Raw genomic sequence first — 13,272 nt, 5'->3', positions numbered from 1 at the left:
ATCATCTATCATATCTAGGTTTTCCTTTGCGAGTCAACATAAAAGTCTTCTCCTTTCAATGGTTGATTTAAACCCAATTACATTTATGATTGTTATGTTCAATCTCAATTTTGTCACACTTTTCAGTGCTTTACTTGTTGAGTGTATCATTATTTTTACTGTTTTTCCCCATTTGGCCTATTTGCTCTTTTTAATTTTCTTCCTCCTTTCTTCCTTCCTTCCTTCCCTTTCTTTCCTTCTCTTGCTTTCTTTCTCTCTTTCCTTTTCTTTCCTTTCTTCCTTCCTTTTCTTTCCTTTTTCTTTCTTTCCTTTACTTTAATTTCTTTCTTTTCTTTCCTTTTTCTTTCTTTCCTTTCTTTCTTCCTTCCTTTTCTTTCTTTCTTTCTTCCTTCCCTTTCTTTCCTTTTCTCTTTCTTTCTTTCTTTTCTCTTTCCTTTTCTTTCTTCCTTTTCTTTCCTTTTTCTTTCTTTCCTTTCTTTCTTCCTTCCTTTCTTCCTCCCTCCCTCCCTCCTTCTCTCTCTCTCTCTCTCTTTCTTTGAGAGACAGAATCTTAAGCAGGCTCCACATCCAGCCTGGGACCTGCTGTGGGGCTTGATCTCATACCATGCATGCAATCATGACTTGAGCAGAAATCAAGAGTTGGATGCCCAAATGGCTAAGCCACCCAGGTGCCCCTTCTTTTGGTGTTTATGCATATATTTTACCTTATTTATTTATTTTGTATTACTTGATTTTATTTTACACTAGGTGGTGGGCACAAAGCAATCCTCTTAATAAAGTTGACAATTAGCTTCACTCAGAACATTTTTAATAATGCACATTAAAAAAAAAGTATTCATCTTACAAATTGTTCTGCAATCCAAATATATAATAGCTTGGAAAACAACATTTAGAAAACAAAAGCCAATGCAAAAAGACAGATTAAAACAACTAGAGCAGTACAGGTTTTATATGGCTCTGATCTTCCAGTTTCCTTGCTGCATCGTCAATGTCAGAAATCTGTTCCTTCAGCTGGCTCCATTGCTCAGGATTTAAAGAAATACCTTTTCTTCCTGGTTTCATTTCACCTTCCGGATCCACCCAATATTCTCTAACATCAATTAGGACTTTCCCTTTAAAGTCTGGAACACTGACATACCTCGTTTTCCCAATCTGAAACTAGTTATCATCTCCACTGCTGCTCTGCTTAGAGGATGACAGGGCTCTTCAAGTCTCACCAGTCTTTGGCTTTACAGGTTTTTCCGGAGTAGCTTGCTTTTCCTGCTTTAACTTTTTGTCAACCTCACTGTCAGTGCCAGAAAAGCTTGCAGAAACAAGTTCCTTTGGTTTAGGTATCGCCCCGCTCTTGCAGCCGAACAGCCTTCTGCTCGCTTGCTTGTAACTCTTTTTTAGGTAAGCTTTGGATCAGCATGGAGCCCAACGTTGGGGGTTTGGGGGTTGAGCTCACGACCCTGAGACCAAGATCTGAGATCACGACCCTGAGATCAAGATCTGAGATCACGACCCTGAGATCAAGTGTGTACACACACTTGAAGGTTCACCTTTTTACTAATGCCTTTTTCTTAATTATTTGGTCTCCTTTTTCCTTCCTTCTGCTATTTGGTTTGTCAGGTTTAAATGACATCTGATGGTATCATTTAAATATTTTTTGATTTCCATCACCCACTCACCAATCAGATTACTTATTCTACTTTTCCTTTCTGATATTTGCAATGTACTATGAAATAGACCCAAAAACTAAGATAGATTAATGGACAGATGGACAGAGGGATGATTAGATAGATGTGTGATAAAGACAAATACATGTCATAATAAGATGTTAATGTTAGAATCTTGTGGTGGATATGTAGGTGTTCTCTTTAAAATTCTATACCATTTGGGGCGCCTGGGTGGCTCAGTTGGTTGAGCGTCCGACTTCGGCAGGTGATGATCTCACCGTCCGTGAGTCTGAGCCCCGCGTCGGGCTCTTGCTGACAGCTCAGAGCCTGGAGCCTGCTTCGGATTCTGTGTCTCCCTCTCTTTCTGACCCTCCCCCATTCATGCTCTGTCTCTCTCTGTCTCAAAAATAAATAAACATTAAAAAAATAAATAAAATTCTGTACAGTTTAAAAATTTAAAAATTAAAGCGTAGGGGTAAAAGAACCTAGGAGCCAGCCTGAAGGTGTTTCCATTGGCCAAATCTTTTTTTTTCTCCGTACCAGTAATAATTTATTTTTTTATTTTTTATTTTTTTCAATGTATGAAGTTTATTGTCAAATTGGTTTCCATACAACACCCAGTGCTCCTCCCAAAAGGTGCCCTCCTCAATACCCATCACCCACCCTTCCCTCCCTCCCGCCCCCCCCAACCCTCAGTTTGTTCTCAGTTTTTAAGAGTCTCTTATACTTTGGCTCTCTCCCACTCTAACCTCCTTTTTCCATTGGCCAAATCTTAAACAAAATACAGTATCAAAATACATAATGATAGGAGTAGATTATAATCTATGAGTCCATGATGATGTGAACAAATTCATAACTGAATGAATAATAAATGGGAAAAAAAAGAAAACTCTCCCGTAAACTTACTTACAGAACAATGCCAACTAATAAATATGGGAGGAATGAGGGCTAAGAAAGTTTCCATTTTGCAATCATCATAGCAATAATAGGTTCAGGGAAGAATCATCAAAGCAAGAAAAAAAATCAGTGGAAAAATGTTTAAGGAGGAACAATATATTTATACAGTCTCAAAGTATAGTCCCACAAATTACTTGTTAATTACAAAGAGAAAATGACTTTTCCAGGAAGAAAAATGGTTGACATCACCTTCAAAAATTAGCGTTTAGGGGTACCTGGCTGGCTCAGTCGGTAGAGCGTGCAAGTCTTGATCTTGGGGTTAAGTTTGAGCCCCGTGTTGGGTGTAGAGATTTCTTACGAATAAAATCTTAAACAAATTAGGGTTTATTACGAGTGTAAAATTTGTTAATAGCATACAAAGCTATGCACTCCAATGTATTTCCTTACTTGCTCAGTCTTTTTTCGTAGAGTATCACTGCCATTCTTTTCTTCTTCCTGATATACTTTTTTTCTGAAAGCTCCATCATATCAGGTATTGTGTCTAATCCCACCAATCTTTCTTTCTTTTTTTTCTCTTTGGGACGTTCCTTCTGGAGGCCTTCATCCTCCTGCTTCAGTCTGGGCTGGCTACTCTTTAGGTCTGTTGCACCACTGCCCTTTTAGGCCTTCCCTTAACTGCTCTCTTCTTACAAGCCATCCTCTGTGAGAGTAGAATCAAGACCTCTGTAAATATATACAATGCATTGATCGATTGGCTGCAGAATGCTCTTGATTTAAATTTTGCTTGGCATACAGTAGGAACTCAGAGATACTTGCTGAATGACTTAGTATGATTATCCAAATGTTACAAATGCTTTGTACCATGAAGTTTACAGGTTTGTTTTTTAACACACGGTCATAAATATTAAATAAGCAAAGACAAGAGAAATTACGCATACTTTGCATATATGCATGATTTTCTTACAAGGAACTCAAGTTTGTTTAGTATGAAGAGGTCCTAGTAACACTTACTGACTGCTCCCTGAATCTGAAACAGAGCTAATGAATGCTGCAGGGAACAGACAAGACACACATTCTTCTGTAGCTGTAAAAGCAAATTCACAGAAAAGTCAGGGTGACGGGGTGATGGTGTTCCTTGCTCAAGTTGAAATGCTTAAGCAAAGATTGGATTTTAGTGAAAATAGGAGTCTTGAAACATGCCCTCAGTGTTCAGATACTCATAATTTTCAGCTTTCCCAAAATACTTACTTCTATTCATTTTTTTCAAAATAATTCTGATACTTTATTCTTAGAAGTTATCTTACCCACGTAAAGCAACTCTCGTCTAGAAGAGACACTCGTGGCAAGGGGCAGTAGTTATTTAAATAGCTGTGAACGGTATCAGAGAACTGGCAACTGATGGAAACACGAACAGCAGTATTTGGGATGAGAGAGAGGGCTTACCTAGGGAGTAACTCGAGATAAAAGGTTTAATAGTTTCCCTATTTCTCTTTAAAAATTTTGTTGCTATGTGGACAAAATTTACATACCCATATGTGACAAATGAGTAATTTTCTTTTTTTGCATACGTGTTGCATTTTTTGGAAAGTTAAATATGCAAACAGATTAAAGAGACAAATATTCTCTATTACATGTTGCAAAAAAACCAGTGCTCCTGCCCCACACCATTTTCTGCTTTCCATTCCTTACACAGGAGACGTAAGGTGACATCCTTGTTGCTCTTGATTTCATCGTGTTTGTTTCTGCTTCTCTTCTATCCTTGAGGCCCCTGTCCCTTACCTACGCAACACTCTAGAGTGTGGAGTAAGGAAGTAATGACATCTCGTTTACCTTCTGCCCTTTACCCTCTCATTCTTCCTCTCAGCCCCCAAAGGGCTTCTCTTTCTTGCAGCGCACGAACTTTCCTTACACCAAACCCTTGTCCTATTTACTCTTTCATTCATTCATTGTAAACACTCTCTTTTGTGGCCTTATGGGCTTGATTTATATCAGCCTCTTTCCTCCCAAACAAAGCTGGACTCCTCCCAAAATAACAAGTGCTTACTTTTAGGCTATTGTCTCAATATGGACTTCAAAAACTCTTATTTTGAAATTCAAACCTGTTTTCATCGGGTTTGCTCCTTCCAAAGATGCAAGTATTTCCCTGGTTCAATCGGTGGGGTGACGATGGGCCCACCACAACTATAGATTATCAGGGAGAAAAATCTACTGATTTAACATCCCCCCAAAACATTACACTGAAGCTACTATACTCTAAGAATGTATTTTATGGAGTTTCATTACACAGATGGAATATCAATGTTGCCACTAGCAAGTTCGGAAGCAGTGAAACTCATCCTTGGGATGCATCACCGGTGCTCCTTAACATCCAGCCCTCCCTTCCTTCCTGGGCACCAAGAAGACTATCCTTCCCAGTCCCACTGCATTTTGATGGGGCCAGGTGAGAAGTTCTAGCCAGGGAAATGCGAGTGGAAGTGACGGCTGAGGCAGTGAGAAACTGCCGTGTGATGCCATAGATTTCCTCTTCCCCTTTGAAAGTGGTGTCTCATGTTGGGATAATTGAGTTATAAGATCAAAGTAGTCTGGATCACTAAGACGCTACTTGGAGGACAGCGACCCTGGAGAGTCTACGATGTTAAGATACTGAGATTCTGGAATTGTTTTTCAGTGTTTACAAAGCAACTTTATTGATGTGTGAACATGCTTGACAGAATATGAAGAAAAGAAAAAAATAATGAGATACAAAATTGCACACACAGAGACATGAGAATTATCCAAAGAAAATATATGTGCAGAGAGAAGGAAGTGCAAAGAACTTTGCTTAAAGAAAACATCCAGGTTGTGGAATCGCAGCGTTTTATTTTACATGCGATTCTTCAAATGTGCCAAATTTTCTCGAGAAGGCATGTTATGCTCTGAAGACGGAAAAGAGAAATGTTTTGAAATGACACTAGAAGAGCAGGGGGAGGAGGAGGAAAAGAAATGGATGAAAGCTGGGAAAGAGGAATGGAGGAGTACACTGGAAAGGGAGAAATTCAGGCCACTTCCCCGAACACTGCACTCACCGCAGGCTCTGTGCCAGGCACAGCACAGGCCCCGTGGCAAACAGAAAATAAGAGTATGAGGACCACCACCACCCCTGGCGCTTTGGTCTGGGGAGAGGCTGGGAAATAGCAGCCTGTCCGAGTACCTATGCTGTGTGCCCGAGCCAAAGGGAAATCGGGGGCTGTGGGGAGGTGGGGTGTAGGGAGATGCAGGAAGGCTTCCTGTAGGAGGCAACTTGAGCTGTCTTGAATGAGCTCTAGAAGATCGCCTGGTACAGGGAGGATGATGAGAAGGAGTGAACAAGAGGAGACAGACATCCCCGAGGAGGCTAGTTGTTGAATTTTGTCACAAGAGACAGTTATGAAATTCATTATTATCAGAACACAAGCATATGCCATCCTTCTTTGGCCACTGGCCTACTGCTTAATTAATGGTTATTGCCTACCTAACTACACTGGCTTATTATCAAATTAACGAGGGCACCTCTTATTGAGAAAGGTTGTCATTTTGATAGGAGAAATCTAAATTTTTTTTTACAAGCACTGAAACTTATTTACTCACTCAAGAATATTTACTGAGTGCCTACCATGTGCCTAGTGCTGGATATAACAGTACTTAAAAAACAAAACAAAACATTTTTGCCCTTACAGAGCTTATATTCTAGTGGGGAAGTCAGACAAATATTAAATCAACAGCAACAAAAATACTTGCTAGTTAGGGTAAGTGTTTTGAAGGAAATAAACAATGGCTGAGTTAGACAGTAACAAGGGGGGAGTAATGGGGAGGAGACATTTCAACCTACACATGAAGAAAGTGGGGAGGAAGTTGTAAGTCATATGAGGAAAAACAGATCTTCGTGATTTTGAGAACTGAAATAAGACCAATGTGACCGGGCAGTAATAAATGAGGAACAAGGGGCAACATATGAAGTTGAAGAGATACGCAGAAATAGATCATGCTGTGGTAAGGAGTTTAGATTTTATTCTAAGTTCCATCAGACAGGATCGCCTTATCTTCCCTTGACCAATGCTGCGCAGTTAACTACATCTGTGTTCATTTCCCACCTGCCTCAACAAATGATTTATCCCACATCTTTCTGACGGTTAATCCCCCCCTCTTCCACCCTCCGTGTTATGGTTGCCCTTTCCTCTCCTCTTTTCATGCACTTTGCGTCTCGGGCTCTTCTGAATCCCCAGTACATCAGTTCTGCGACCCAACCTACAAGATAATCTATCCCCTTCGGTCTTAAAAATACACCTAATCTGATACTATCCTTCCTAATTGATAGCTTCTGACCTATTTCTATTTCTTTGCGTTCCTTTATAGTCCCAGGGTTTTAAAAATCAGCTGACTGCTGATTCCCAAACAAGACCTCTCCCAGAAGCTCTAATCCCATATACCCAGTTGTCAATTTATTGACTCCACTTGAACGGCTGGGTACAAACACTCCCGATCCCCTCCCCCATCAGTGGATTATACATCAGTTTTCCTTGTATCAGTAAATGATTCTACTGACCACTCAGAAGTTCAGGCACCAAAACCAGGCGTCATCCTTGATCACTCCCTTCTCTTCACCTTCCTATCCTGTTTATCAGTAAATTCTTCAATTTGTAACTCAAAAACACATCAACTTAGCTCATTCCTGCTAATGTTACCTTTCGTGATCTCTTGCTTGGATTTCTGAAATCATCTCATGATTTACTTCTCTGCTTTCACCTTGCCTTTCTTTAATGCATTGTCTACATAGCAAAGTGGTTGTTTTATTTTAACCTAGAATCTTTTACTAAAAAGATGAAAATTGTAGGGGCGCCTGGGTGACTCACTCGGTTAAGCATCTGACTTTGGCTCAGGTCCTGATCTCACGGTTTGTGGGTTCTAGCCCCTTATCGGGCTCTGTGCTGACAGCTCAGAGCCAGGAACCTGTTTCTGATTCTGTGTCTCCCTCTTTCTGCCCATCCCCCATTTGTGCTCTGTCTCTTCCTGCCTCTCAAAAATAAATAAATGTTAAAAAACAATAAATGAAAATTGTGGTAAAATAAACTTTTATAACAAAAGTAGTATGTACGATGGGCAAAACCCGTAAATATAGAGAGCTGATGGGGGGGATGGGGAAAATGGGTGAAGGGCCATGGGAGGAGAGGAGACATAGGCTTCCAGTTATGGAATGAATAAGTCACAGGGATAAAAGGTACAGCATAGGGGACAGACTCAACGGTATGATAATCGCACTGTATGGTGACAGATGGTAGCTAGCGACACTTGTGGTGAGCACAGCATAATTTGCAGACTTGTCAAAATCACTATATTGTACACCTGAAACGAATGTAACATTGTGTGTAAGCTATACTCCAATATAAAAATTAATTTAAAAAACTTCGCAAAACTCAACCATTATAAAAAAAGGTACACAACAATAAAGAAAATAAAAATATACATTTCTTCTTCTAAAGATTAAACTGCTAAAACCTTCCAGTATAATCCTAGATATTTTTTGTAGTACACAAATACACATATATGCATTTTGTAATCAAAGTGAGATACCGTAACATACATACTGTTCCGTGACTTGCTCTTTTCAGTTAATGATCTCCATCTTTCCATGGCAATACATTTGCATCTTCTATTCAGTCCCTCGAAATCGAAATTTCTTCAGCTGTCCTGAAAGTGCATTTTGTAGGGAGCCTCTTCGTACTAGGATTCAATCTGCTCTTATGTACCCTAAATTTTTTTGTTTTTTCATACAGCAGTGGCTTTTTTCATAACGATCCATCGTTGAAGAGATGGAGCCGGTTGTCCTGCAGAATATTCCACCTCTTGGATGTTTGGTTACTTCCTATGGATCATTTAGTTTGCTCCTGTACCCCCTGTATTTCTAATAAGCTGTTTGTTAGGTGCAAAGGCTTGACAGACTCAAGTTACACATTTTTGCCTGGAATATATCATAGATGATATTGTATACTTCATGCTACATCCCATCAAGAGATACGACATCAGATTAAAAAGGGTGGCCTTTTTAAAACGTAAACTGTATCATGTCGATATCGCCTAAATCCCACTTATGGCTTCCTTGGCATTTATTCTATAATACAAATTCTGTAACTTGGCCTACAAGGTTCTGAATGACTGATGCTTGCTTACTCTTCTAACTTTATTTTATCCCATTCCCTGTGTGGTTTTTAAGTTTTTGCCAGTTTACTTCAACTTCCCGAACAAGGGAAGTGTTTGCTTCCTGGGGACTTTGCACTTGCAACCCCATCGGTCTGCGAGATTCTCCTTTGCCACTCTTCCCCTCTTCTAATGTCAAGCAACATCTCAAAGTGCAGGTCGTTTTAAGTTGACCCCGGAGAAGCCTACTCTGATTGTCTTGTTTAAATAGGTTCTTCCAAGGGACCCTAATACCCTACGCTCCGAGCACCCTGTTTTTTCCTACCATACTCTGGACACCTTAGTTTCTGTGTCCTTACCTGCCTGTAAGTTGCATTGCACCGTGGCAGGGACCTTGCCTATAAGGCTCACTGTGCCCTCAGTCCTGGTGTATAGCAATGCGTGGCGTGAACTACCATAGGTCACAACAACCCCGAGGCTGCAACGTCTTGGACAGGTCGCCGCAGACTCTCGTAGGGGCCAGTAACAACACTTCACCGACAAGTTGTTCGAGTGGAGGCATCGTGGCTTTTCCGTGAAGGCGCCGCAAGCAGCGCGCTGGAAGGAGAGGCTTCCACTAGCGAAAGAAAAATCCAGCCCCCCCCCGGGGAGCCGCCGGCCCGTCCCGGGCCCACGGCGCCGCGGCGCCGCGTCCCCGCCCGCCTCACGTGACTGCGGGCGGCGCGCCCCAGTGCGCCTGCGCGGGAGCTCCCGGAAGTGGCCGGACCCACAGCTCGGGCGGAGAGCCCGTCCGTCGGTTCGTCGGTCCGCCGGTCCGCCAGCCGGGTCGTCCGCGCGCCTCGGCCCTCGTCGGCGTCCCGCGCGGCCTGTGTGGCCCGAACCGCGGCCGAGGTGCCCGCCATGGCGACGTTCATCTCGGTCCAGCTGAAGAAGACCTCGGAGGTGGACCTGGCCAAGCCGCTGGTGAAGTTCATCCAGCAGACGTACCCGAGCGGCGGGGAGGAGCAGGCCCAGTACTGCCGCGCGGCGGAGGAGCTCAGCAAGCTGCGCCGCGCCGCGCTCGGCCGCCCGCTGGACAAGCACGAGGGCGCTCTCGAGACGCTCCTGAGGTGGGCCCGGAGGCGAGCGGTGGGGCGGCGGGCAGGTGGGCCGTGGCCCGCCGCCCCCGCGTCTCCCTCCGCCCGTGCGGGGCCCCTCCCTCGCCCGCACGGCCCCGGCCCGGCCGCCCCGCCCTGGCTGGGCCGGGCGCGTAGGTGTGGCCCGCATTCCTCCTCGGTGAGCTGGAAGCGGCCCCGCGGGCCGCCGCTCGCCCTGCCCTCCCGTCCGTCCCGCCCGCCCGCGCAGGCCCCGGCCCCGGCCCCGGCTCTGCTGGGACTCGGGCCCTCGGATGCCCGGCGCGAACGGGGTTGCCCGCGCGCCGCGCGCTCTCGCCGCATTTTCCCACGAGTAATTGCCCCCACTCTTTGGGGGTCTCCGAGACACCGCCCTTCCCCCCATTTTTGCGTCGCCGCGCAACTTTCCGGGCCGGGTTAGGATTTCATAACCGTAGTTGTTTGAGGGAAGTGGGAGAATTGGGACACTGGGACGGACGTCTAGGACTGACTGCGTTATTGTCACTCGGCCTGAGCCACCTTTTTGAGTTCGTTATAATCGCACGGCGGAGAATTCTCAGGGTTAGGAGCTGAGGTTATTTGAAATTAAACTCGAGAGGTTGTTGAAAATCAGTTTTGTTTTTTTTTTCTTCCCCGAGCAGGTAGGCGCCCAAGGGAGTGAATTTGTTATCTTAACAAATGCTTATGGAGCTCATGCTGTATTTAATGAGGGTTCCGTTTGCGGTACTTTTTCGGATCGGATGACAACGTTTTCATATAACTTAGCGGTTCAAAATGTTCTTTTGCCTACCTTTGAACAGCAACATATTCTCCTTGTCTCACCGGACAGACACAGCTGTATTAGGATGCAGGGAGAAGCCCTGGTTAAACTAGTTTACTTATTTGTTCTGGTATCTGAAAAGTGTAGGAATAGTGCTTCTTTAGGTTTAAGAACCACTTAAGCCTAAAGAATCTTGCATCCATGACGATTCCCTTTTAGGTGAATTTTGTTTCTGTATTGGGAGACATGCCCCCCGCCCCCCCCCCCCCCCCCCCAGCTCTACTGTGATTACAGTGGTCCGTAATACATAAATAAGAGAGTGCTTTTCTCCTTCTCTCTGGCGAAGTCCATGGGAGGCCTCTGATTGGGTTGGCTCTTGCCCACTTATGAGTGGAAATGTACTAATTTGCTTGCCCTTGTGTGAGTCACTCTCTGCTATAACTTTTCCATCCCACATGGATCAAAGTGGTAGTAATAGGGACTGGGGGAGGGCTGGTTCCTCCAAGGGAGGATACTGAATAGATTGCCCAGAGAGATTAGGACCCTTTGGTGTCCTTTTTTTTTTGTTGTTTTTGTTTATTTTGAGCGAGCACAAGTCAGGGAGGAAGAGAGAGATAGAGACAGAGAGACAGAGAGAGAATCCCAAGCAGGCTCTGCACTGTCAGTGGCAGAGCCAGATGCGGGGCTCAAAGTTAGGAACGGTGAGATCATGACTCGAGCCGCAACGTAGAATTGGATGCTTATCTGACTGAGCCACCCAGTGGCTCAGTATCATTTTTAAAGATAGGACTGTTGGGTTGCCAAGATCATTAGTTTGATACTTATTGTGAGCTTTTTGTTAAGGTAACCTAGGAATTCTTAGTCATTGTTTTTAGAACTAACTTACTTAAAAAAAAATGCAAAGCGAGTTTTTAAAAAAGGCATTTGTTTTGAGAGGGGGAGGAGGGGCAGAGAGGGGGAGAGAGAGAATCCCAGGCAGGCTCTGTGCTGTCAGATCAGAGCCTGAATTCAGGGCTTGATCTCCTCCCACACTGTGAAATCATTACCTGGGTGGAAACCAAGAGTTAGGTGCTTAACCGACTGAGCCACCCAGGTTCCCCTCCAAAGTGATTTTTATGTAGACCAGAATAGTATTTAGTGAGGATTTTCCATTAGTAGTATTAAGAAAGCAAGGGATGTGGTGTAACAAACACTGTGATAACAGTCTTGTTAAATAGATTGTTTGGTCCCAGCTCTTAAGGAGCTTGGAGCTTTCAGAGGCAATTGGTGCACAATTTCAAGACTAACAGACAAGAGGCGGGGCCTGGGTGGCTCAGTCAGTTAAGCATCCAACTGTTGATTTCAGTTCAGGTCATGGTCTCATGATTTCTGAGTTGAAGCCCCGCATCGGGCTCCTCACAGACAGTGCAGATGCTTGGGATTCTCTCTCTCTCTCCCTCTCTCTCTGCCCCTCCCCTGTTTCTACTCTCTCTGTTTTGCAAAAAAACTTAAAAAAGACTAACATACAAGAGGGAGTAGTGGATAGTGGTTGTGATAGAGTTCTGCTGTGAACTTTTAAAACTTCATTCATTTGTTCAATCCTTATTTTTTTAGGCATAAATGTGAGAACTATTCCTAGGTACTAAGGTCGTTGCAGAGATCGTGTCTTTGAAACTAACCGTGTTTCATCAATCATCTCTATATTATTCTCTTCTAGCCCTTTCATTCAACAACTATATTTTTTTCACTTCTTGCCCTTCTAGTGTGCTAGGATAGGCTAATAGATATATACTACTGTCTATTAAATTTTATGATGGAGGTGTATATAAAAGTTCCTTGGGTATATATGCTGTAAAAATCAAACAGTTGTGAGATGTTCATTCAATCAAGCCAGCAGAATATCTTTATTTTTAAAAAAATTTTTATTATTATTTTTAAGTAGGCTCCACACTCAACATGGGGCTTGAACTCATGACCCCGAGATCAAGAGTCACATGCTCTACCAGCTGAGCCAGCCAGGTGTCCCTGGAATATCTTACTTTGTTTGTTTTTAAAGTTTATCTATTTTGGTAGAGACAGCGCAAGTGGGGGAGGGGGCAGAGATCAAGGGAGAGAGAGAATCCCAAGCAGGCTCCATGCTGCCTGTGCAGAGCCCAATATGGAGCTCGAACTCAGGAACCTCGAGGAGGAGGAGGGAAACTTCAGATCTCAGTGTGTGTGTCTTTTAGTGGCAGTCAGTTTTTTTCTTTTAAAGAGAGAAAGCTTCTGGTCTCCTTCCATGAAAAAGCCTGGTCCTCAGCTTTCTGAAATTTGATCAAGGGGAAACGGAGGTTGGGGATTTCAGCAATCATACACGCAGTCTTTTATGTCATCTGGTTTAGGGTGACACCTGTATTAGGGTTGGATTCAGCTGCATGTAGGAGATCTCAAGTTATCAGTGAGTTAAAGTATGATTTTATTCCTGTGTAAAGAGTTGGTAGATGGGCGGCTCTGGTCATCTGAGGCTGGTGTAGTGCTTCTGTGAAGTTCATCAGGCTCCGGCGTCTTCCGGCCGTCTGCTCTGTAAAGCCTAGAGTCTTTGTTCTCAAGGCCCAGATAGGAGTCATACCCATGTGTCAGATCGTGGGAAAGACGGGAGAAAGGCAGAGGGCTCAGTTTCCAGAATATTTCCTGGAAGCTGCCCCCTAGCACCTTGCTCATGTTACTGGCTTTTAGC

The 13,272-nt window shown here is 43.8% G+C and overlaps 1 protein-coding gene and 1 pseudogene across 2 annotated transcripts in view; one reads left to right on the top strand and one right to left on the bottom strand.

The window, feature by feature from the left end:
* Positions 1-485: 485 nt before the first annotated feature.
* On the bottom strand, positions 486-1,404 carry LOC106988018 (activated RNA polymerase II transcriptional coactivator p15-like; annotated as a pseudogene).
* An 8,042-nt stretch (positions 1,405-9,446) lies between these two features.
* The window catches only part of PDCD6IP (programmed cell death 6 interacting protein), a 75,235-nt gene continuing 71,409 nt past the window's right edge, over positions 9,447-13,272 (top strand). For both annotated transcript variants that reach the window (XM_027040578.2, XM_027040577.2), the window contains exon 1: positions 9,447-9,814. In XM_027040578.2, the coding sequence (XP_026896379.1) occupies positions 9,606-9,814 (209 nt within the window). In that variant the 5' untranslated portion in view covers positions 9,447-9,605. The remainder of the gene's footprint in view (positions 9,815-13,272) is intronic.

This window comes from Acinonyx jubatus, chromosome C2 (assembly GCF_027475565.1).
Source record: "Acinonyx jubatus isolate Ajub_Pintada_27869175 chromosome C2, VMU_Ajub_asm_v1.0, whole genome shotgun sequence".
NCBI classification, from domain to species: Eukaryota; Metazoa; Chordata; class Mammalia; order Carnivora; family Felidae; genus Acinonyx; species Acinonyx jubatus.
This window is presented reverse-complemented; position numbering and strand designations above follow the sequence as displayed.